Source organism: Camarhynchus parvulus, chromosome 1A (genome assembly GCF_901933205.1).
Source record: "Camarhynchus parvulus chromosome 1A, STF_HiC, whole genome shotgun sequence".
Taxonomy (NCBI): Eukaryota; Metazoa; Chordata; class Aves; order Passeriformes; family Thraupidae; genus Camarhynchus; species Camarhynchus parvulus.
The window spans coordinates 58,069,800-58,094,820 of record NC_044586.1 but is presented as its reverse complement, the minus strand read 5'-3'; the positions used below and the strand labels follow the sequence as shown (position 1 = coordinate 58,094,820).

General features: G+C 42.0%; 2 protein-coding genes across 4 annotated transcripts; one reads left to right on the top strand and one right to left on the bottom strand.

Annotated features, from left to right (window-relative positions):
• The first annotated feature begins 980 nt into the window (after window positions 1-980).
• Window positions 981-9,453, top strand: PMPCB (peptidase, mitochondrial processing beta subunit). Its single transcript, XM_030959867.1, has 13 exons — window positions 981-1,120; window positions 2,466-2,606; window positions 2,873-2,959; window positions 3,431-3,560; window positions 3,896-4,094; window positions 4,755-4,834; window positions 5,397-5,509; window positions 6,077-6,220; window positions 7,130-7,290; window positions 8,535-8,620; window positions 8,694-8,782; window positions 9,003-9,078; window positions 9,172-9,453. The coding sequence occupies exons 1-13, from the start codon at window positions 1,031-1,033 to the stop codon at window positions 9,234-9,236; spliced, it is 1,461 nt and encodes a 486-aa protein (XP_030815727.1). The 5' UTR covers window positions 981-1,030; the 3' UTR covers window positions 9,237-9,453.
• Window positions 9,411-24,838, bottom strand: DNAJC2 (DnaJ heat shock protein family (Hsp40) member C2). 3 transcript variants are annotated; one of them, XM_030959864.1, is made up of 17 exons: window positions 24,738-24,838; window positions 24,029-24,219; window positions 23,381-23,456; window positions 22,561-22,659; window positions 20,204-20,345; window positions 18,976-19,056; window positions 18,189-18,254; window positions 16,347-16,438; window positions 16,125-16,246; window positions 15,151-15,300; window positions 14,762-14,850; window positions 14,606-14,675; window positions 12,882-13,066; window positions 11,553-11,653; window positions 10,492-10,599; window positions 10,033-10,187; window positions 9,411-9,531 (listed from the first exon to the last, which is right to left on the bottom strand). In XM_030959864.1, exons 1-17 carry the CDS (start codon window positions 24,802-24,804, stop codon window positions 9,457-9,459), a joined length of 1,869 nt encoding a protein of 622 aa, XP_030815724.1. In that variant the 5' UTR covers window positions 24,805-24,838; the 3' UTR covers window positions 9,411-9,456. The 3 variants fall into 3 exon arrangements, with proteins under 3 accessions (XP_030815724.1, XP_030815723.1, XP_030815725.1); XM_030959863.1 differs by having other exon boundaries at window positions 9,522-10,187; XM_030959865.1 differs by having other exon boundaries at window positions 9,522-10,187; window positions 24,029-24,130; window positions 24,738-24,837.
• Window positions 24,839-25,021: the final 183 nt, after the last annotated feature.

The following is a 25,021-nucleotide window of genomic DNA, read 5'->3' as shown; positions in this document are numbered from 1 at the left end:
AGTAGTACAGATTTTTTTTTTTAAGTAGTATTTTGTTTCTTTGTATTGTGGGACAAATAACAGAATTTCACCCTGGTTCTCCTTCATTTTTGAGATAATGCTTGATCAGCGAAATTAAAAGTTCCTAAAAAATTTAACTTTGAAGTCAAAACTGAGCACTGCTTCTTGCATGTCTGTACCTGTTCATCTACAGCCATACATTCCAAACGTGCTCAAGGACAATATTCGGCACTGAAATTGCTTCCACTGGTACACTCCAGAACTGTTTCCAGCCAAATGTGGCAGTTGTCAAGCAGCATTGCCACCAGCCCTTCCCGGCCGGGGGCAGCTGGGAGGGACCATTCCCAGCCCTTTGGAGTCAGTCCTGCGTGTGAAGCTGTCACCAGCACCGGCACAGGCTCGGCGGGGCGCCGCATTCACTGCTGGCACGAAGCCCTGCTATCCATGAGGAGTGTCTCTGCTCCGTTACACACACTTCCCAAAAAAAGACTCCAAGTTGTTCCAGCCTCGGATTTCCCAGTCAGAGCGGGTGTGTCCCGCAGGAAGAGCCGCGCCCTCAGCCAGCCCTGCCGCAGGAGCCGCAGCGCGCAGGGATGTGCCCACGGCAGCTCCTGGGGCTGAAGGCAGCGCTTTGTGTTTGCTGAACGTGGCCATAGTGGGATATCGGCTGGAAAATGCTTTCCTGACCTGCCTGCTCTGGGGCACTGAGGAGAACGGGACCATTAAAACCAAGCCCCAAGCCTGCCAGAGCTCCAGCAGAGCTTGGACGACGCTCCCAGATAGACAATGGGATCGCCGGGCTTGGCCTGTGCAGGGCGAGCAGCTGGACTCGGCGGTCCCTGTGGGTCCCCACGGGTCCCTTCCCACCGGGACATTTCCGATCCCCCATTCCCACCTCCCCGGCGCGCCGCAATGGAGTTTGCGCTGCCCCCCTGCGCCCCCGGCGGCGGCGGCTGGAACTGCCCCGCGCCTGCGCGCCCCCAAAGACCGCCCGCGCCGCCCGCCCCGCCCCGCCCACCACGGTGTCAAGATGGCGGCGTCTGCAGCGCGCTCAGCGGCCCGGCGCCTTCTCTTGCCCTGGTCCGCCCGCCTGGTGCGAGCGCCCGGCGTGGCGCAGCGGGTGAGACAGCGGGAAAGGGAACGGAGCGGAGGGAGGCGCAGGGAGCGTGGGCGCCGCGGTCGCTCCGAGCGCTGGTGCCCGGGCTGCCGCTGAGGGGACGCGGGGAGCCGGAGGCCGTGGGGCGCGGTGCGTGCTGGGAGTTGTAGTCGCGGTGCACGGCGGGAGGTGTAGTGAGCGATCGGTGTGCGCTGCTCGGGTTTGTGTGCGGCAGCCGGCCCGGGGCTCCGCGGTGTGAGGGGGATGTCAGGGAACCGGGGATGCTCAGCAGGGGTAAACTGGGCTGGAACATGTGCCCTGTGAGGAGAGGCTGAGGGTCCGGACCTTATCCAGGATGGAGAAGCCATGGCTTCAGCTGGGCCTGTGAGAAGTATCTGTGCCAGCACCTAGGAGAAGGTTTTAAAGAACATAAAACCAGACCTGTCACAGTGGCAGGATGAGAGACAAGGGGTGTAAGTTGAAACAAGAGAGGAAAAACTGGATATGTTTGAGTCAAGCAGTGGAGCAGGCTGTCACAGAGCTGTGCAGTTTCTCACCATTGGAGATTGTCAGTACCCAGGTGCCAGAAGTCCTGAGCAAAGTGCTCTGACCAAGTTGGTCCTGCTTGGAGCAGGAAGTTGGACTAGAAACCTCCAGAAGTCTCTTCAAACTTGAATTGTGCTGTGATTCTGAAATAAGTGAGTTTTAAGAGATCTCACATATTCTAGGAGAAGAGTGGTTGAGAGCTGGATTTTGTACTTTCTTGTTTAGGGCAGTTATATGGGGAGAGAAATCTTTGTTTATTTGAAATCACAGTTTTCAAGATAGCTGTTTGCTTGGACTTGGGATAGATATTTACATTTCTTGTTATTGAAAAACTGCAGTAAGCTTTCCTTCTTTTTTACCCTGCTCTCATTTAATATGCTTTAACTGCCCCATGATTGTGCTGCTGTGATCCATGGCTGATGGATTTGCAGTCCTGGCATGGGCCCTTGGGCTGTATCTCACTTCACTTTAGAAAGCAGGTACCCAGGAGAATTCCAGATGGTGAAGGTCCTGCAGGCTCTTGCTGGCAGCAGTGGGAAACAGGCGTGGCTGGCTGATGAGAGTAACAGCTCCTGTGTCAGATTGGAGGCAGCAGATGCACCTCCTCACTTGTAGTTGTTGTTAGGGTTTGTTTCTCATTCAGGTTACTGCTTCCCTTATGTGAAGCAGGGGTGAATAGCAGTCCTGAATCCTTTCCCTTTTAAATGCATGCTTTAAGGAAGATCCACGGACTTAATGCTTGAGTTCAGCAATACATTTTTCAGAAAAGCATCCTTGGGTATAACTAAACAATCTCAGTGTGACTGATGACTTTCCTTTCCAGGGTGTGCATGTTGGAACAGGGAGGTGCACAGTTTCCAAAGCAGCAACGGAAGTAATCTTAAATGTCCCTGAGACTAGGGTGAGTCCTTTGGAAAATGGCTTGCAAGTAGCTTCTGAAGACTCTGGACTCTCCACATGCACAGTAAGTAACTTACAAAAGGAAGGGTTTTTTGTGTCTGTTCCTATGTGTTCATTTCCTCATGGAACTAAATTGCATTTGCATTTCAGTATTTATTAGCAACTGTTCCTAGAACTTAAGCCAGGACTTAAAAGTCATAAGGCTTTTGTAGATTTGCAATTAAATTTTTTGTGAAGATGAAAATTTTCTTTTTCTTGAAAACCTGCTCTATTTAAGGAAAAAGCCTTAGCAAAGCTGTTAGCTGGGAAAATGACTTTTTTTTCACTGAGGTTGGACTTTGGATTGATGCTGGAAGCAGATATGAAAATGAGAAGAACAATGGAACTGCTCACTTTCTTGAGCATATGGCTTTCAAGGTGAGTTTGAAGACTGATGCAGACGTTTATAATGGATTTTTAAGTTATTTATCTTTAAAGATCAGTGATGAAAACTTTTTCAGAATTGTATAAATAAGTTTTCCAAATTGAAATGAGAAAAATAACATGGAGAACTAAGACTTTGGTTTCCATTAGAAAATGAAGTTAAAATCCTAGTTCTGTGTAAGTGTTACACAACTATGGATTACACAGATCTAATTTTTAACTCACTTTTACCTTTTTATAGTAGTCTTAGAAGATACACAGTCACCCTTTAGCCAGCTCTTTATTTTCATTTATGAGCACAGTAGGATTTATATCTGACTTTCAAGCTTGGAGAGATTAGTATGCCTGGTTTATTTCCAGAACACATTTTCTTTCTCTTGATGATGACTTTTCCAGACAAGAAGTAGTAATGATGAGTAGATGAATTGAAGGGTCTAATGTGATTTTGTTATTGTTCTATTTCAGGGAACAAAAAAGAGATCTCAGTTAGACCTTGAGCTAGAGATTGAGAACATGGGGGCTCATCTGAACGCGTACACATCCAGGGAACAAACTGTGTATTATGCAAAGGCTTTTTCCAAAGACTTACCAAGAGGTAATTGCTCTCATTCATCAGAAAAGCTGCAAAGAACAACATGCTTATCCAGCTTCCAGTGAGATGGCACAGCATGATGCTTTTGCAGTGTTACAGTCCCTTCCTTGCCTGGTGAAAAGTCTGTTCTTGAACTTCACAAGAACATGAGAATATGGGTTTGGAAACGAGCCAGCAGGGAAGCTTATATTTGAAATATTTTTCTCTTCAGAGTCCCTAGATAAGGTCTGTCCCCTTGCTAGTTTTATTGCTCTTTGAGGTGGGTTTCACTTTTGGAACCAGATTTTTCTAGTAGTCTGAAAATACTTCTTTTCATTTCCATCTCTGTTTGCAATCAGCTGTGGAAATTCTTGCTGACATAATTCAGAACAGCACCCTGGGAGAGGCAGAGATTGAGCGGGAGCGAGGAGTTATCCTGCGAGAGATGCAAGAGGTGGAAACCAATTTGCAGGAAGTTGTCTTTGATTACCTGCATGCCACAGCCTACCAGAACACAGCCCTAGGACGGACCATTTTAGGACCCACTGAAAATATCAAGTATGTCCAAAACTACGTCTGTCTTTAATTGTGTAGTAACTTCTGTATATTGAGAGACTTATCTAAAAATGTAGAGAACAGTGTCAAATTTCATTTTTACACTGGAGGGCAGCTGAAATTGCACTGAGTATAACTGTAAGTAGAACCCCTGTATTGCCTTAGTTTCCCTGTAGGCAAGCATCAAAGGGTAGGTGAACTTCAGATGTTCTCTGCATGACTTTGGATTTTTTTGCCATATTTTTCTCCTGTTTCTTATAAGTGCACCTGGCACAAAATTGGAAATACTTATTTTTTCTTATAGGTGACATGTTAGGCATTATTGTAAGCACACAGTGTTTGCACCGCTCTTTTAGCATTTGTTTGGAGCAGTACAGATCAGAGGACTGCTAAATGTGCTGCTTTCAAAGGAAAGGAGATCATTAGTGCATCCTGTCTCCACCTGGCTGAGTTGGATTTCTCATTCCTCCTCAGGAAGCTAGAAGAGCTTTTTACTCAGTTCCTATTTGCTTTTTAGAAAGTCACCCTTATTTTAGCTTTCTGCCTCTGCTCTGAACAGTGGCAGCACTTTTAATTGTTTTGATAATTGTTTTGTTCTATACATTTATCTCTTTTTACTACAATAAACGTTACTGACACAGTAGTGCTCTCTCCTGTTTCTAGATCCATAAATCGTAATGACTTGGTGGAGTACATAACAACACATTACAAAGGACCCAGAATGGTCTTGGCTGCTGCTGGAGGTCAGTATGGGATGCTCACTCTTGATCATGTGAAACTCTGCTTGAAACCATGGCCTGAGTCTGTGGGAACCACATGGTGAATCACCCATAGTTCAGCAGGTCCTGTTTGTTGTTGGCCCTGTGTAGCCCTGTGTGTTTTGTGCATTCATACCCTTTGAGCTTTTGTTCCCTTTTCCTGTCAGTAATATTCCAGAAACCTTAAATCAGGAGCAAGAAGTGAATTGGAGGCCCAAGTCATTCTTCCATGTAGGTGGGAAAAAAGGGTCTTAGAAGGTGTGAAGAGGGGAATGGCAAGGAATGCAGAGAGAAAGAAGTAACATTGAGGCTTGAAAGAGAACAAAAAGCTTGATTTGATGTAGTTTTAATGGAAGGCTGTTAGAGAACCAAGGGGGAGTCATGATGATCTTGCTCTGTGTAAAGGGAATGTGTGAAGAATCCAAAGGTGGGGTATTAAAGCAGGGGCACAAAAAATACTGCTTGGTTGAGTCTTTAAACTGTGCAGCAATTTAAATTAACTGTTTACAGAGTAACATCACAAAGCATGTGAAATACCTTTGTCCAGGGGTCTCTCATGATGAACTACTTGACCTGGCAAAGTGCCATTTTGGTAACTTGCCATCTGCTCCAGAAGGAGGACTGCCACCCCTGCCACCTTGTAGCTTCACAGGCAGTGAGGTAAGCTGCTGGGTGGCTTTTTGGGCTGGCCCTGACATCCCCTGACATGTGCTCTCTGGTGAGGAGAGCTGTGCCACAGACTCACCACATGAAAAGGTTTCTTGCCCCCAGTGATGGCAATGGAGTAGCTGCTTTCCAAAGCATTCTTTCTTGGACAAGTCTCACTGCCACCACTTTTTATTCTTCATCACTGCTCCTACTTTCCTTTTATCCTCTTACTGGAGCATTTCCACTTATTGAGAATCACTCATTTAAAGAATGTGGCAGAGAAATGAGGCATCCACGTTCTAGTCCCATCTCTTTTCAGATTTTACAAAGTCACCAGATTTCCTTGCTGCTGGTAGTTGTAAAATGACTTGTAATGCTTCTCTGTGTACGTTGGCAAAGTGATCTGAAATTGCCCCAGGGACACCAATTATGGCTGATGTTAAATTAATCTTCATATACTTCAATTTTAGTGCATGTTTTGTAATCCAGCTGTAGTGGCAAAGTCTGATTGCTGCTGTTTAACTTGCCCTGTGCCTGAGCATGTACAGGTTGCACTGGAGCTGCTGTGCTGTGTTGCAGATCCGGATAAGGGATGACAAGATGCCCCTGGCACACCTGGCCATTGCCGTGGAAGCAGCTGGCTGGTCAGACCCTGACACCATCCCCCTCATGGTAGCCAACACTCTGATAGGGAACTGGGATCGCTCCTTTGGAGGAGGAGTGGTGAGTGAACCTGCAAGCACCGTCCTGCTCTCACTGAGGTCGGTGGGATTTCCCTGACTTGGGTACTGCCAGGACAGAAAAGGGCATCCAGTTGTGAGTCTCAGAGGGTTTGTTACCCAGGATGCAGGAGAATCTTAGGAAGTGGTTCTAAACCACCAAAATAGAAGTGACTTGAGGTTTGCCAGCCCTCATGGAATGTAGGATGTTTTATACCTGTATGTCATGAGAACCCCTGTATTGTAAATGCAGGGCCACCAACAAAGGGAAGGAATGATGCATCTGATTCCATGTCATCAGAAGGCCAATTTTTTACTTTATTATACTATATTATATTAAAGAATACTATACTAAAGAATCCAGAAAAGATACTTACTGAATGCTAAAAAGATAATAATGAAACTTGTGACTCTCTCCAGAGTCCCGACACAGCTTGGCACTGATTGGCCAATGAGTGAAAACAACTCACACCAGAGTCCAATCAGGCAATCACCTTGGGTAAACAATCTCCAAACACATTTCACGTGAGCACAACATAGGAGAAGCAAATGAGATTAGAATTGTCTTTCTTTTCTCTGAGGCTTCTTACTGCCTTTCAGCTTCCCAGGAGAAAAACTCTGGGCTAAGGAGTCATGTTCAGAGAATGTGAATGCCACACTTCTGGGTATCAGTAATTAACTGTCCCTTTCCTGAACCTAAGTGTCTTTATGATTTTGGGTCAAATCTGGGGTGGTATTTTGAAATGTGGTATTACATGCAAGGAAAGAAAGGGTTGAAATGAAGAGCTGATAATTAACCTTGTAGCCACTACTGCATGTTCAGTCATCATTGAAATGAAAATGGGAAATCATGGAGGTGACTAGTAAGCTTTCAAAAAACTTCATGTAATATCTTTTTCTTTTGCCTTGGCAGAATTTGTCCAGTAAACTTGCTCAGATTGCCTGCCAAGGTAACCTGTGTCACAGTTTCCAGTCCTTCAACACCTGCTACACTGACACAGGGTTGTGGGGACTCTATATGGTCTGTGAGCCATCCACTATTCAGGACATGGTGCACTTTGTTCAGAAAGAATGGTAAGCTACCAACTGTTTCTCTGAAAATATTGTTTTTAGTGGAGGAATACAATTTAAAAATAAAGAGAATATTTTTTTGTGGTTGGGCTTGCCTGGGAACAACAAATGCATCAAATTCTAAACTTTGGCACCCAAAGCCAAGTCCCAGCATCCAGTTTTTGGTACCATTATTTGGAGTGAATAGCTTGAGATGTAGGTTTTGTTTCTTGCATGAGAAAACACAGCAGGGATTTTTTTTTGACTGCGAAATTACAGAAGCTATGAAACTGTCAGACCTTTTAGTATATTACACAGTCAGTGTACAGCCTGTGAGCTACAAGTGCCACCACTGAAAGAGCAGATATTTGTGGATGAGAATAATGAATGTGCTGTTACCAAACAGTTTTAGTCTGCAGTTGCTGCAGTTGATGTGTGCTGGTGTTAGACAGCTCTAGTGAATACATATGGAAAGTTGAGCTGTTACATATTGAAATTTGAAACCTATGATTCTAGACAATATTCATTCATCTGAGGCTTAAATCTGTTTTGAAGGATGTCCATAGATGACTGTAAAGCTTGATCTGCAGATGCTATTAAAAACACATACGTATTACTTAAAAGCACTTGATTTAAAGTGGGTGAAGTTGAAACAAGTCTTGAAAATGAGGAGTTTCTTTAATCACATAAATCACTTCTTATATACCATTATTCTATGAAATTCCTGTTAAGTGGTGGAGAAAAAGGTTATCACTGTGACTCTGTTGCAGCTTAGCAGTAGGGAAGATACAAGACAACTCGTGGGACAGGAATTTATTGTTAAGCTATTTAATGCATCCCCATCTCCTCACAAAATGTTCCATAGGCGGTGTGGCAAATTATTATCTCACCAAGAGAGGAGCCAGGAATCTGGATTGCCTTCTAGCTAATTGCCTGTTACCAAGCTGCTTGGCTCCTACTTTCTTAGCAACCTCCATTCTCAAGATAACAAGTACAGAATGCACTTGCCTCAAAGTATTTAATAAAATTAAACACAGCTCTTCTAAGAGAAAAAGCTTGCTCTTGGGTATCTTGATATGCTTCCAGAACCCGTACTTTTAGGCTGCTGCTTTGTATCCTTGGCTGGTTTCCAAGCTGTCTTACCAGCTTTGTGTAGAGAAGAGTAGTGCCTGCTAGGTGCAGCAATGCCTCTGCACCTCTTTATCACAGGCAGTGGTGTACTACAGCCTGCCATTATTTAATGCCTTTGGATTGAAACTGTTTTTCAGGATAAGACTTTGCACAAGTGTTACAGAAAATGAAGTAGCTCGAGCAAAAAATCTTCTAAAGACAAATATGCTGCTACAACTTGATGGTGAGGCTTTTGAGAACTTTTTATTCTCCTTGGAGCCATAGGCTGATAACTGAAGGATTTTTTCCCATTTTAGGGTCCACACCAATCTGTGAAGACATTGGAAGACAAATGCTGTGTTACAAGCGCCGAATCCCAATTCCAGAACTTGAGGCAAGAATTGAAGTAAGTGGCACTCATGTTGCAACTTTTAAAAGGCCAGAAAATTACTTGCTACAGAAAGTAACGATATAGAAATTGTATTTCTTTTTCAGCTGAGAAAACATTTCCAACTGAGAAAACTTCCAAGTGTTTTGTTTCCTGCTCCCTTGGATTATACAAAATTAGGATCAGAAATGGTTTTAAGATGGGATTGTAACAAAGATGCCTCTTTTACCCCTTTTAGGCTATAGATGCCCAGACTATTAGAGAAATCTGCACAAAGTACATCTATGATAAGCATCCTGCAGTTGCTGCCGTAGGTATGTGATATGTTTCCCTATGCTCCCATAACCCCTCCAGACCACTTGCTGTGAGTTGAGCATGTGTCATGGCCAACTTTCTTTAACTTCCAGGTCCAATTGAACAACTTCCAGAGTATAGCAAAATCTGCAGTGGCATGTATTGGCGTCGTGAGTAGTGAATAACAAGAACTTCAGCATATTTTAGCTTTAAAAATCCAGGAAAACAACAAAAAACACCCAACAAATCAACAACACCCTTTTAGACCTTTGGAGTTGCTTTTGAGAAGATTAAAACTCAAGAACCAGCCCCTCCTGTGTTTCTGTATAATGAAGAAAGGAATGGAAATATGTACAGTATTTGCATTTTTATTATAAAACAAGGATTGTCAGTAAGAGTCATTTCTTGACTTTAGTAGCATTCATCACTTGTTCTTGAGCAGCTTTCTTTGCCTTGACCATTTCCACGAGTTCCTGAAGAGAAGGTGGGGAAAAAAGAAACTTAACTAAACACGTAACTTTTGAGCAATGCTGTAGGTTTCAACACTACATAAATTCACTGTGAAACACTCTACTTCTCAACATAATGAGAAATCTACATAGTTTAATGTTGTAGAGCAATTTCCCTTAGAAACAAATCAATTAATGGAAGGTCAATCCTCCTGTACCAGGAACTTTTACCTACAGGAGGCTAGGGATAAGATTTCATCTGCTAGAGTTTGCTGTCAAACTATAAAACAAATTTCCTGACACAGACATTTCTTCCCAGCTTCCAGAGGCACCATTTTCACTGAGGAACATTTAGTCCTTAGTGTTCTTTTGGGGTTGAGTTACCAAAACTAAAAAGTTTCCTGTAAGGTTCCATCATTTTGCCTGTGCCAGATACTGTCTGTGTGAGACCATGGAACAATAAAAGCAAAGGATTCTCTCAAGACCTGGACTATGCCAGTCCCAGGAGGAGGTGAGGGACCTCACCTTATATCGTTTCATGCAGTCTTTTTTTGACCGGCCTGGAACAGCTGCTGCTATTTTCTCCCATCTTTCAGGAGTATTTACTGGATAAGTCTTCAATGCTTGTTCTAAAAGTTTTTGTTCTTCTGTAGTCCAAGGGGATGAATCTAGAGGTGATCCTGGTTTTGAATGCAAATATGACAACAAGAGTAGGTATTTTAAAAAGAGTCTAGAAAATATTGCAAAACATATTATATATTATTATATATTATTATTATTATTATATGTTATAGTTTATTTAAAATCCCTGAAGTTTTGGGATGTATTGTGTGTACCAGAAACCCTCAAATCTGGCACGAGAGACTGGATCATTTACTTGCTATCAAAGTTTGTAAGCAAATCTTGAGAAAGTTGTGGATTACTTTCTTTCTAAGAGACCCAGGGGAGAGAAGTGCACAAGAGGGGCTCCGTTTTCACCTTTACCTTCAAATCGTTCTGACGGGGCAGCACTGTCCATCTGAGGCACCACACCATGTTCTTTTTTAAATTTGTCAAATGCTTTCTTGTTTATGTCATCTTTTTGATGAGGGTCTGTGAGCAACAGACATTAAAGTGAATAATTATTGCAAGAATATTAAGGCCAGATGTAATAATAATAATAACATTCTGTAGCAGTTTAATTACAAAAATAACAAAATTGTAAACCCCAATTTCTACTTACTTTAAAATGACTATAAAGATGGTGGTAGTTTAAAAAAAAATCATTCAGGGCCCAATAAACTTTTCTCAGTGTCAGATTCTCCAACCCTTATCCTGCTTTATAGTGCTCAGAGGAATACTTGTTCCATATAATCTTAAACTTGAATCTGCAACTTCCCCAAAATCAAGAGGGATTGTTCTCTCAAGGGCTGTGGCACAAAACTCATGCATTGCCCAGGCTATGACCATGTCACAGAGGCAGGAAAATCCAGGTGCTCCTTGTGCCACTCCATGGTTTGTAATGCAGAAACCTCTTGAAAATTTAGTGGTTTTTTTTCCTTCTGTAGTGAAATGTGTAATTTCCTTGTGACGTTATTCCAGAGCTCTCTATGCTTCATTTTTCACTTTTATATTCATTTTTGAGGAGATGAGCCACGTTCATTTAGGTGTCTTACTCTGGTGTTGGATTCCATTTATTCTTTTAAAGTATATCTAGAGCTTCATCAGTTCCATTTATTTTAGATGCCTTCCTTTGTAGGGAGCTTTCTATGAGGCCCATTTATCTCTCTCTGAGCCCTGGTATTTCATGTGTCCCAGACATCAGAGCATCAAGCTACACTAAGAGAGTTTCTGAGAGTTGTTTGTGAGGTGCTGACTTAAAAAAGAAGCCATTAGGATGAAAACACTGAATCACATGAATGCTCCTCTAAATCCTCCATCTGAACTACATTTCTTTTGGGGCTGTACAGAGGATTTTCTTAAGAAACACAGCTCCAGTCACAGAAAATTCAGCTGTACAGAAGCAAGCAGACCACGTTGCTACAAAAATAAGGTAATATAGATACCAAGCTTTTGGAGACTCTTTGCTTTATTGATGACATCTTTTGCTGTTCGTTTTATTCCAGTAGTAGAGTGCAAGTTCATATAATTGGCAATAACTTCCCACCTACAGCAAGAACAGAAAGGATAAACCAGCATATTATGTAATATTATGTTCATATAAGCTATGGTCAAGCTCCTGTACATTTTATAAACTCCTGAGCAAGTTCAAACATATTTAAATACCTGCAAAATCCCAGAGTAGCTGTTCTGGAAAGCTTTCAGTCACTAACTGAAGAAGAATTCAATCAGCTTGGGTGAACTCCTCAATTCCCAATGCAGAAAATGGGAATGAGGGTAGAATGTAGGTAAGTGCAAACCTCTAATCCTCAAAATTTTGCTTAAATGCTGTTACCCTGAATTCCCTAAACACCTCTGGCATTAAATACTGCAGGCTGCACTGAAGGGCTGAGTAGTTACTAACCCTATGTCCACTGCCCCCTGGAAGAATAACTAAACATCAGCTAAAGGGGCTTAAACAGGACAGAGCTGGAACAGCCCTAGTCCCAAGATTATTCCTAGTGGATTCTTAGAAAAATGCAGGCAGTATGTACCACTGCTCAGACAGGAGCCCTGACTGCTGAGCTGCAGAAACAGGCACTGGTATCATCTCCATGGAATATGGCAGCTGTTTTTTTTTTCAGTAAGCATCCAAATTTTGTAATGGATGACTGAAATCTTTGTAATCCTAAATGGAAGAAGGCATTTAATTCCTGGGAAAAAAGTATTTAAAGCGTGCTCCTGTTCTTGCTTAGCAGTCAGTTGAGGTCCAGTGCTGCTTTCTGTAAATCTCAGCCTTTCCTTTTTCCTCTGGCTCTCCCCTCAACAAAGCTGATGCACTTAACTCCTATTTTGGGGTATTTTCCTCCTAACATATAGATGAGAAACCAGCCTCACATTCATTGTGGAGCCCCTGAAGTAGCTTACACACTTGTATTCCTACCCAGCTGCACCTCAGTCAGTGGTGTGGTTTTGTTCTCCACTTTAAGGAGTGGAGCCTACTGTGGAGTAAGCCCTGTGCAAACAGGCACCTCAGCTCCATCCTGGTAATGGACTGAGGCCCAAATCTGGGGGGGAAACAAGATCCAGGGCCAGAGCTAACTCCAGTGACACACAGAGCATGGTACCAAGGAAAAACAAACCACTGGCTGCTTTCCAGCCAAGGAAAAGAAAGATGTTTAGGAAGTGCTTATACTGACAAAGTACTTGGGATGATCTGAAAATATGTTTTATTATGCTTATGATTAAATTTAAAATTGTTAGTAAGGGCTTTTAGCCCCAAACCCGAGAAATACCTTGAGTTAGTCCCTGCTGGAAAGAGGTTCACAGCTTTAATTAACAACTGTAAATCATCCTCTGGCCAGTTTTTGCTTCCCCCTCCACCGCCAGTGGTTGACTTTTCTGAGCTCTTTGTTGCTTGGCGCATACGAGCTTCTGCCTCTTCTTTCTCTCGCCTTATTTGTTCATTTATTTCTTCTATCTAAAGATTGTAAATAAGCATTATTTACTGAATTATTGTTACATTTTACAGTGACACAACCCCCTCTCTGGACATCCTTTGAACCTTGGATTTTGCTTAGTTTTTGTTCTGTATATTATATGTAAGGAAACAGAGGAGCTTATCTATTCCAGTATTATTTCCCTTCATTCCATGTGTATATTTTTAGGATTTAAAGATTAGGAGTTAACAGCAGAAATCCATCACAGGTTCACTAGGAAATTAAAAGAATACCCCCAGAATTAAAACAAAAGTTTTCAACCTTGTGTGAATGTCTAGGCTAACAGTTGACTTAGAGGGACAGATCCACAAAAGTATTAAGACCAGTGAGGGCAATTAAACCCCCATGTTGAATACACCAATTCTCAAATCTTCCAGCCTAACTGGTATCTAAGCCTGATTATGTCAGTACAGCCATAGTAATGGAGAACTTTGACATTAAAATGAGCTCCAGATTTTAGTTACTAAGTGTGTACTCAGGGTTAGATGGCCATGCGTAGTTTTTTAGCAAGCTAAAAACGAATTAAGTTAACCCACTGCAATTTTTTGTGAGGCGTTATTCACATCTCAAGACTGTGGTGTGACACATCTTTAATCATCTGCTTCTGAGTGGGCCCAGCCCAATCTTGGCAATATTAGAAGAGCAGTGCACTTATGGCTGTTGGCAGGATGCCCAATGGCAAGAGCAAGAAACTTATTTCATAAAACCTTCCTGGCAAAAGGGAAATTACCTGATAGATAATATTTATTGGAATAGCTTTAACAGATAGGAAGAGGACTGTCCTGCATTCAGAACACCTTCCTTGAGAATGGAATATTGAATTCAGTCCCCTGCAGAGTAAGAGGTATTTCAGTCTTAAATTGTCTGATGAGTAAACCTGACCCTGGGATGGGAGCAGATCACATTCCCCACCAAGGAAAAACGTTCACAGCCGTGTATCCACAGTGGATGAGAGAAAGCACCTTCCTCTTTCTGCAGGATGTAGGTTCAGCTTTTAGTTCAAATGGCTTTTCCCTGATGGCAAACATAGGCAGATCCTTGCTGAGTTTTGGTAGATTTTGATTCCATGTGTCTTGCATTTCCCATTCCTTGGTATCCAACCTACAAGCCCTTCTAGTGCCTACAGCCTGCAGCACACTTAAGTCCTTTTGTGGATCTATCCCCAAGTCCTAGACACTAGACTAGGATTTTTCTTGCATAAGAAGAAGAGACTGCCCTCCTTCCTCAAGGTAACTGCTACAAATTGTTGGGCAAAATGAAATTCCTCTACTGTTTCTGTATACTGTCCAAGAGGTAGGTTTTGTGTTCTTTACAGATAAAAATGTGTATTTTGTTCTTGGCTGGCCCTGTTAATTTGACCAGCCATGAACTGCACAATGTAGAATGGAGCAGAGATCCCTCAAGTCTTTGTGTTTTACCAAGCATGATTCCACAGCAGCTATGCTGTATCTTACTTCAGTTCAGACAGGTTGATTTCACAAATTATTCTGTTACTTTGATTTGACACTCAGCATAATTACCTGTTTTACTACAGCCGCCTTTCCTCCTTCCCTTGTTGTGGATGTAAGTGCTTCATTCAAGCATTGCAGACTAAAAATAAATTATTCAGTTACAATGGAGAGCTAGTAAAAAGATGGGTATCAAAAGGAGCAGAAAACAGCAGCAGGAAGACTTACCTTGCTAGTTCAAGACGGTCACAAAGCTTTTCCACCTCCTCCATCATTTTAACACAATCTGCCTCATTATCAGAAAAGTAATTCCAGTTCTGGAAGCAGAAATACATGTTCTACAAAGTTCTTGAACTTTATTGTCCTATTCCTTTAGACAAAGGCTTAACACACAGTGTTCTTCAGCCACTGCCGTGTTTGGACCTATTTGGTCAGCTTTACTCATAACTCATATGCATGTAAGTATGCGTTTTAGTATTTTGTTTTTTTTAGTAAACCCACTTTCCATACCCATCTCCAGCCCTAAGAACAAGCAAACATGTGATACAGTCTGATCTAAGCAAAGACAGTAATTTGTCTGACATAACCTGTGCTTCATTGTAATAATAGTTAAATACCTTGCATGTTGTTCTGAGTTTTTGCCTTTCTTTCTTGATTGCTTTCTTCTGTATCTCTTTTTCCTTTTTTGCCACTAACGCTTGCTGCCTAACTTCTTCTTCCTCCTTTTCTTTTGCTAACCGTGCTGCTTCTAATTCTGCTTGTCTTTGCTGCAATCAAAAGGAAAAAAAATGCAAGTTATAAAAATCTTCCAAGTCACATTGTTACAGGGTCATTGAGTCATCCAATATCAAAATGTGTTGTTTCTGGTTTAGGTGGAGTTTTGTTGGTATGTTTGAGGGTTTAAAATGCATAAATACTTTAATGCTTGGTTTTCCAAGAATTTTGAGGGAGATGATGAAACATTATCCTATTTGGCATTAAGTCAAGTACTCACTGTAATGACCCTCAGTTTATAAATCCTGACTTCCTTTACAACAAAGATATAAAACCATACATAATTTCCTACTCCTGCCTCAGGAGTATAAACTTTGTGGGTCCAGTATTTCTCCTGCATAATTACTGACATATTTTGCAGTGCTCTAATGTATTTTAAGTTACTTTTTTGCACCTTACAGTTCCCTTTCATTCCTGTACTTTCAAAGCCATCTTCTCCAAACTGTTCATATTTATCAAGTATATTCTGTTACCTCAAAGCATTTCATACCAACCATTCACAAACCACATGCACAAGGCAAGCAGACATACACATTTTATGCACTTAATGCTTGCTTTGAAACCAGAGGAACTGTATGCAACAGAAGAACTCCGTTTTCAAAGGTGTTTTGTTTCAGATCTGCATTCCTTGTTTCCATCTCATTGTCAGAAGGCTTACACTGCCTGTAAGCCAGCCTTACACTGCCTGCTGCACAGGCATCAATGACAACACATTTTTGAACCCCAGTTATTCTGTCAGTAGTCTTCTGACAAATCTAGAACCTGAAGCAGCAGGTGTGAATGAAGCAGAGTTTTTCAACCCAAATAAAGTACTTACTTTTTCTTTTGCCTCCTGTTCTTTTCGTTTTGCTTCTACCTTGGCTTTCTTCTCTGCTTCCTTCTTTGCCTTTTCTTCCTCCTTAAATTTCTTTATTCTGGGATCACAGCTGTATGCATTGTCTGGCAGAAGAAAGGAAGCATCATGTATAGAAGAAAAGCAGGAGACTTCCACAGTTAGTTAATGAATCTCTCTTTAAAGAACAGCAGTTTGTGTGCTCACCAACAAGAGTCCTAATTCTGTTCATTTCTTCTTTTTTTCTCAATGCTCTGGCAGCTCTGTTTTGCTTTTCAATCCACCTCCTTTCATCTCGACTAAAAGGAAAGCATAGTTCAGTGCTAATGCTTTACAGTGCCACTGCTAGAAATTTATCAACAAGCTTCTTAAATAGTTCCCCCCACACAGATGTTCTTCTGTGAATACTTCAAAAATAGACTTCAAAAAATTAAGTTCCAGGCTCTGAGATGTACAAAATGCTAAGTGTTTACATAGTTATATAAACCTGACAAAGCAAGCTGCTTATCTGTCATTGTAGGGAATGAGATCATGGACTTTATTTTCAAAATGCAATCCACTTGCTTACCTAACATTAAACTCAAGCTAAACAACAGAAATGCTAGCATGGGGTTTAATTAAAGGACAGCAGTATAAACAATGCCACAGTTAATCTCCTTTTGCAGAATATAGTCATGTCAAGTAAACCCATCTGCACAGAAACAACACTCTACGAAGTAGCATGACACTGGATAGAGTCATGCCAGATTCACTCCAGTAAAATACAGCTCAGGTTATTGATGGGCCGACTAAATAATCTGAAATATTCACCAGTGCTGTCAAGAAAGAGGCAAATTTTTAGAAGGGGTCTATAACCTCATCCACACAACCACACGGAGAACAATAGAGGGGGCAGGCAAGTTGGAACTCTGAGGTATTTAGAGCTCCTTCCAACCCAAAGCACTCTACCTCAGAACAAAGAAAACAATCCCCATAACTGAGAAGGAGACTAATATGAGCAGATTGAAGCTTTAAAACATGAGCAAAATCACCTTTGGCAAGAAGGGGTAGCAAGAACCATGACCATCTGAACAGCAGCTGTAATGTAGTTCTCTCTCCTAAGTACAGCAGACTAGGTACCATTTGTCTAAACATCTTTGAGAAAGGACACTAATGACAGGAATGAGCAGAAAAAAGAGCTATGCAAATAATTCAAGATAGTTCCAATGAGAAGCCTAGAGGTTCATGTGTGATGTACAAGTGATAGGAATTGATTACACTGCCTACACAGGATCTTCACAGGAGAGAGAACAGCAGGTCTGGTGAGGCTCAGGAAATCCAGCAGCAGGAGGAGGCACAAGAGAAGAGAAATGCCTAGCTACAGCCTAAATATGGCAGTTTCCAGCACAAAGAAAGCCAACCACTGAATCTAAATACAAAACTGATTTCTAGTCAAACTTGGAAGAAGAGATGCATACGATGTAAATTATGGTCTCACAAGGATTACTAAGTGAGGTTGTGTCCTGTGAAATGTGTGTTAGACTAAAGCTCCAACTTGAACGCTCCGTGTTTATAACTGTAGGAAGGATAAAAACACAATGTATTTTCCAATGCAACATGGTCTGAGTAATTCAGCAACTATCACTACATCAACTAATATATAATTTTTAGCATCAAACCATCAGAACTCACCTCTCCAAATGCTAGGAAGTATCACTCTCTCACTACAAGTTAAAAAGAGAAATTATACCAGCATGCTCATCCACTCTGTCCTGGCTCCAGGTTCAACCTGTGCTTGGGACTGGCAGGAAGTGAAAGTCTGGACTTAAATGAACACACATTGCAAAGGACCTCAGATATACCTCTGTGAGGCAAGAAGGAACTACAGTTACATGAAGAAGCCCACAGTAAGTTCAGTTCAAGTCCATGACTGATCCCTAAGCCGGGAGAATGGAATTCAGACTTGGCTCAGCCGCCTTTCTTCCTATGACTTACAGCCTAAGAGAAAGTTGGAAAATCTTGCTGTATCAACCTCTCAGTCTCCTGTCAAAATTATTTTTACTTACATACCATTCTGCTTTTTCTTTTTCCTCTTCATCTAAATAGGAAAACTCTCTCCAGGAATCAAAATTATACCTAAAGTAAATTTAAGGAAAAAAAAAGGGGAATGAAAAAACAGATAATCTGTTAAACATCAGCTACCTTTTTTACTGCTATGTGTTTATAGGTAACTGTACTGCTGTTTACAATTTATAATACATAATTTACAATTATTCTGCACCTACAGTGATTCCACTGTGTTAAGTCAAAATGCAGGATATGAATTACACCTTTCTGTACTGTGGGACAGTCTACTTCAGGATGGCATTGGTCTTGCCCACTCTAAATGTCTACAGCTGTCTATGTTTTTGTCACAGTGGAAATGCAGTGCAGTCAGGAGAGTTCAGAGAGAAATTAATCTTTATGTGAGCACCCATATTTAGCAGGTAAGGCAAGCCATAAACATGACTGACTTTTTTGGACTAAACACACCTCCCTTTGCTAGGGGAGCTTAAACACCTAAGATGTCTCCACTGAAAACACAGGTTGGGTGAGATAAACCTGATTTCCAGTCTGTGGGTCTGCTCAGTTCTCAGCCACCACGGTCAGAAATTCCCACTGCAAACGTGAATTTACAAGTGGATGGATTAGCCAGGAGAAAGCTGGCTCAGTTTGTGGAAGGCACAAACAGCTGTGGGGTAATTTTGTGACATCAGGAGGCTGGGACAGCCCACAGCAAACAACCCACACACCAAAGGGTCTGCAAGCCCTTTATACTGCATGTCTTGAATAGAAATAGAGCCACCAGCTGACTTACCAAAAGGAATAGAATGCATCTACCTCCTCAAATGAGGAGTTCATGTCCCCAAGTTTAGGTACATTTTTCTTATTTGACCACCTGAAAATACATGGATATATTCAAGAAATAATATATACAGTCTTCATAATATGGCATTTGTTAAGTACAGAATCAAAACCTGAGATTCCCTCCCAGCAACACAGAGGGGGCACCAGGAAAGAGGAACAGAACAGGAGAGCTCCTCCTAAGTATCCTCCAGATTGGGCATTTTTTGGGTGAGTTTCCCCAAAAAAGCAACCTTCTCCTGCCTGAGTGCCTCAAGAAGACTTGATGGAGCACAAGCTATCTCTGAAGATATTCAATTCTCCATACACATTCTTCTGGCAGAGGAGCCTACAGAAAGTGGCCACAAAGTGCTCTGTGAATAACTCAGCTCTCTGGCGGGGTACAGGAAGTCTCCCACACATTCTACTGGAGTACAAGGGAATAGTGCATACTTTGCCCCCACTGCATTTTTTTCTAGGGAAATCTTCCACAGGCTCTAGAATTTGTTGTTCCATGACACAGCATTAACTTTCACTGCGGAAAAGGGAAAAAACCTCATCTGACAGCCACAGATCCAGGTCTGAAGTCTATGGAATACTTGATAGAAGATTCAGTAAGAGTAGTTTAAACAATAATTGTTCAGAATGTTATAAAGTGCCTCATGTAATTAAGCCCTTTTATACAGGGAAAAGTTGGCAGGTTTCTATTGTGACAACCTGAATACCAAGTTAATTGTCAACCATGAATCAAATGAAGAAAAAAGTCACACAATGTAAGAGAGAACCACCAAATATTGATAGCTACAATTATCTTCTCTTTTAACCAGCTAAATCATGACTGTAACTACTGTCTTCTGTTAATGTCTCACTCTCAGAAGAAAATAATTTTAAAAAGGGATTTTTAGTCAGCAGCACACAAACCTTTGGTATTGTAAGTAATTTTAAGATGAAACAATGAGTTGTGCAAAAAGGGCAGTAGGTAATGGGAAGCTGAGAACCTTTTTAAGAATTGCATGGGTCAAATTCAATGCCATCAGCTGACAGTTCAGATTATTTAAAAATGAAATAAAAAATAATTGCAACTATTTTGGTTGTATTACAATTCCAGCAAATTAATACATGTCTTCTCACAAACACAATGTCAAGAGAGTTTGCAAATGCTGATTCTCCAGCAACAGCAGAGGCAGTTAGACATAGCTTACCTGGCATTTCTTTCAAAAACTGGTGAGAAAACTTCGAAGAAGTTTTCTTTTGCTTCACTTTTGGAAGGTACAGAGTTATCAAAAGTTGGGTCTATGCTGTTAAATGCTCGTCGTTTCACAGGATCAGATAATATTTCATAAGCTGAAAGTTACCAGACATAAGATTGTAAATGTTCAAAAAGATGTTCTCAGATCTGTGTTTGATTTATCTGTAGTGTTCTTGTAGAGCTTGATATTTAATTATTTTAGTGACACCAAAAAGCACTGCTGTCTGTTCCTGCTAAACTAAGTAGGAGGAAAGCATTTCTGAAAAAGGACACATTTAACCATTAAGATGTAACAAAACAGACAATATTTAATTTTATAGCAGTAAATTTTGTTCAGACACTGGGAGTTTGGGCATGACATCTTCAAACTTTTATCCCACACCAGATCCTTGCAGATAAATTGACAAAATGGTCTACTAGGGCACAGAGCAAAGGCAGTCCTGAGTTCGTGTGTTGTCAGAGCGGGCAAGAACAGGAACCACTCCTTAGAATTTTTGCAGATGATGATGAAGTTGTACCGAGTCTTGGATAGAACACAGAACTCCACACAAACTCTCCAAAACATGCAAACAGTCCCAGTTTTCCTGTTCTTAGATCCCTGCAGCTGGGGAGCATCACATTACTGATTTTATATTCTGTAAATCACAAAAACTATAGCTTCAGTACTCTTACTTTTATCTCAATGAAGTGTGGAGTTTTACAATGACCACTGTTTTTCAGTAAGAATGAAAAGTCAAAAGAATCAATTTTGTATTGCAAACATCCATGGACTTCTGTGCCTGCACCCCTGCCAGAGGACACTGCCCCATGAAGGTTGGATGCGGGAGGTGATAACCTGGAGGAGACCTTGGTGCTCTGCAGTGCTGTGAGCTGATCTCACTGGAAGGAATGACAGTGGCCACCACTGAGCTGCTGTCAGCCAGTCTGCCTTTTCCCTCTGGGAAAGGACTTCCCTCCACCAACACTCCAAATGACCCCAATTATCCTGCCTCAGTAACCCTCACACTGTTTTCCTGATGCAGGAAATTCTGTGCCCATCCATTGGTTCCTGTTCCATTTAGGAGATGTCCCTTCCACATACAGATCCCCAGTTCTACTCCCACACACTCAGCTCCCCCAGCTCTGCATCTCCCACACATTCTTTATTATGAAGTTCTAAATCCAACCTATGTTCTCCCACCTTTCCAAATTTCTCCTCCCTGTTTCATTACTGTTTGTTCCTACTCCAGGTCCCCCTTTCCTACTACTGCATTTTAGTATTTCCTTCCTCCAAAATGCTGCCTGGGAGCATTATTCCTCTTCTTTGCTACCTTGTGCTTTGCTTTCTGTTTAGCCCCAAACTTGGATTGTAAGCAGTCAAGAGGGAAGGTTCTATGATATTTTGCTCCATGCATGTAGAACACAGGGCATTTTCCTGAACTCATGTGCAGGTATCTCATCATAGATATCTGACAGTTTCTGACAAGACTGCAACAGAAAACTATTTCCTTTGGCAACCTTCCTCCATCTGACAACTCCAAAGGAGGCTGAAAATATTAGTTTGTCTAAAATATCTCTAGTATTAGGAGACATTCAGAGAAGGAAGTTTAGAAACATAAATGTCAAGATTTCCTCCTGCTTCAGCCTTACTGAGTGAAATTTGTTTAAAATAAATGAAAAAGCCAAGCTCTCAAGCATTCCTGGAGATGTAAGTCATACACCTAGAACAGCCCCTACAGGTTTGGAATTGGCCAGCAGTGGTGTTCTGGGTCACAGAACCATTAAAGTTGGGAAAAACCTCTAAAATCAGAGTCCAGCCATTAATTCTGCACTGCTGATTCCATCAATAAGCAAGAAGGAAATGTTATTAAATTGAGTTCACTTGCTCATCTGTGGGCACAAATGAACAGCTGAAGAAACTGATGACCTGCATCAAATCAACACATGCTCTGTTGTCAGAGCAAGCACATGAGAATTCAGATTTTCCAACTGCTGTTGGTGCCTGTGGGGAATTGCTCCATGGCTCACTAGTTCATCCCAGGTGTGGGGCCACCTCCAGGTTCATCTGTGTGTGCACTGCTGCAAGTGTCACATTTTGTCACCAGCTGCCACAGCAGCCAGACATCTGTCAGCTGCATTCCCTTCCTGCTTCTACCCACTGGGAAGTTACACCTGATGTGATCTATTGATGCAGTTTTCTACAATGGAAAAAGAACTTCTCCAGCTGTTTAATCATTGACAATTCCTTAAAATCCTAATGAAGCCAACAAATACGTTTCTGATGATCAAGTAGATTGAGAGAGTATCTAACAAAGGAGATCAATTGCTTACCTTTAGTTATGCAAGTAAAATAATCATTATCACCCTCTCCTATCTGTTCCCCTGCAGCTTTTCGCTTGTCTGGATGATGTTTCAAAACCATGGATTTATCTAACAAATAAATGCATTACAGTTAGAAATGCTTCATCAGAAACAGTTTCAAACTACAAAGTAGTACAGTAATTCCAACTGGCATTTCTCTCATTCAAAACTTAAATAAAAATACAAACCAAACAGTCAGATCTGGCAGAAAACAGAAGTTAATGAATTTTCTTTGATTTAATACTATAGTTAGAATTAACATTATTTCATGTTTTCTGGGACATAAAATAACCACAACTCAGAAGTTCTATTTTCTATTCCACCTCAACATCTGAAGAAGTTTGAGACTTACTGTACTACTGTGCCTAGCAAAGTGCTTTAGTATCTGTAAGTGTACAGTTAGCTTCATAACTGAAAAAATAAAAATAATTAATGTAATTTTAGTTGTTATTTCTAATGAAAAAAAATAGTTCAGATAAAACAAAAATTTTATTCTATCCCTTTACTGAAGTTTTGAACACGATCCAAAGTGAAATTTAGCAGAAAAGCTACAGCCTGTGAATGCTGCTGCACTTCCCAGAAACAGAGATTTGAAATTTTTTAATTCCCTACATTTAGGCTTCTGGATTTCAGAGCTGTGATATGAATTTAAGATGCTGGTAAGCAACACAAGTCAGACTTTTAGGCCTGGGAAACAGTAAAAACCTTGTTCACAACAGCAAGTATTTTCACTGGCAACCAGCTGTGTACATCTGAAAAAAGGTTTTGCTTATGAGGGACAGGTACTTACGAGCTGCTTTGATTTGTTTCTGAGTAGCCCTGTATCGTATATTTCCTAGTCCAAGAACTGCATAATGGTCTTGATTCTGAGAGAAAAGAACCACAAACCCTAATGAACACTCATAAATACCACCTAAAACACCACAACATGCAGAAAACCAGTTCTCCTCCCCATCTCTTAAAGGCAAGAGGGAGAATTCTTCCCTCTCTCAATAAATACTGGAAAAAGACTATAGGAACAGCTGTCATAAATTATTCAATAATTACTGAATAACTGAATATCAGTAAATTAAGCCACTCTCATAGAAATTCAAGTAGCTTAATCTACATTAGATTGAAACACTAGAAAACTCAGTTATTGGAAAACTGAATTGCTGTTGTTAATATTAAGAGTGCCAATGTAACTCCAGAATAAAGGAGATGGTAACAGGGAGAAGAGACACTTTAATAGTTTCAGGCAGTAAATTAAAAAGCTGCAGCTCAAAGCTAAGATCTTATCCTGAGTGTTTGCCTTCATACACCAGATATTAAGATAAGGGACATGAACTGATTCACGTGGGTGTAGCAGGGGAAGAGGAAGGAGATCTTTAGCACCTGGGCATGGCATATAACCTCGATGGGCCAAATTAGGTGACAGTAACCCATATTGACTGAATACCTTCCAGTCCTTTGGGTCGAGGGTTTTTAACATAGGATATTCCTCAAGCTGCAGCTCTTCATCCCCCGATTCTTCAGAAAGTTCCTTCTCATCTTCTAGCTCCTGGAAAGAGGCAGAAACATTTATGTTTCTCCTCTTAATAAACGCTTCAAACCATCTTCCCACTGGTTCCACTTGACAGAGTACTGATGCTATAAGCAAAAACATAAAAGCAACTTCACCTTCTGTGGTTTACTTTCGTTTTTTTTAAACTAAACCCCATCAAAACCCCCACAAGCACAGCATCACAGATCGCTAAATCTTTTCTTTGGCTCCACATACACCAGAGCGCAGGAACCCGCACACGTGCCCATCAGACGGGAGCTCCCAACGCTTCGCCGCGCTCTCACATCTGGAAAGGTGATTTCGAGTTAAAGAAACGCACGTGTCAATAGATATTAAATACGGTCCTACTGGCGGCGGAGGAGGCACCGGCGGCAGCGGTATCAGATTTGGATTGATCTTCCCCGCGTTCCCGCTCCCCTTCCCGGGCCCGTCCCTCGGCAGATCCCAGACTTGTTGCCGGCACACGGGCACCAACGATCCCGGCGGGGGCACCGCACGCCACACGGAGACAATTAAACTCAAATCAACACCAAACTTCTTCCAGCCCGGCCGATTTTTCCCAGCCCAGGGCGGCCTTTCCCGGGGGCAGCCCCGCGGTACCTACCGGCGGAGAGCGGCCTGGTGACGGCCGAGCGCTGTCCGTCCGCCGCGGGGCCGCGCAGCAGCGCCATGGCCGCGGCCTGCGCCTGCCGCGGCACCGGCGCGTGGGGCGCCCGCAGCGCTTCCGGGGCGGCGGCGGCGTGCGGCGCCATAAGCGGCCCGGCCGGCCCTGCCCGGGTCCCGCGGGCCCCGCCGCGTCCCCGCCGCCCCGCAGCGCCCCCGAGGCCGAATCGGCCCCCGCGGGGCGGCACCGGCGGCGCTGCCTTGGGCTGCGGGGTGAACCGGCGG

Bases quoted from the DNA above. Each gene is read 5' to 3' on its own strand.
- PMPCB (XM_030959867.1), top strand. From the start codon at position 1,031: ATGGCGGCGTCTGCAGCGCGCTCAGCGGCCCGGCGCCTTCTCTTGCCC. The intron at 2,960-3,430 runs GTGAGTTTGAAG...GTTCTATTTCAG, and splicing joins TTGAGCATATGGCTTTCAAG to GGAACAAAAAAGAGATCTCA. The intron at 8,621-8,693 runs GTGAGGCTTTTG...TTCCCATTTTAG, and splicing joins TATGCTGCTACAACTTGATG to GGTCCACACCAATCTGTGAA.
- DNAJC2 (XM_030959863.1), bottom strand. From the start codon at position 24,804: ATGGCGCTGCTGCGCGGCCCCGCGGCGGACGGACAGCGCTCGGCCGTC. The intron at 20,346-22,560 runs GTAAGCAATTGA...GGTAACTTTCAG, and splicing joins TTTTACTTGCATAACTAAAG to CTTATGAAATATTATCTGAT. The intron at 10,188-10,491 runs GTAAAGGTGAAA...ATTCAAAACCAG, and splicing joins CCCGTCAGAACGATTTGAAG to GATCACCTCTAGATTCATCC.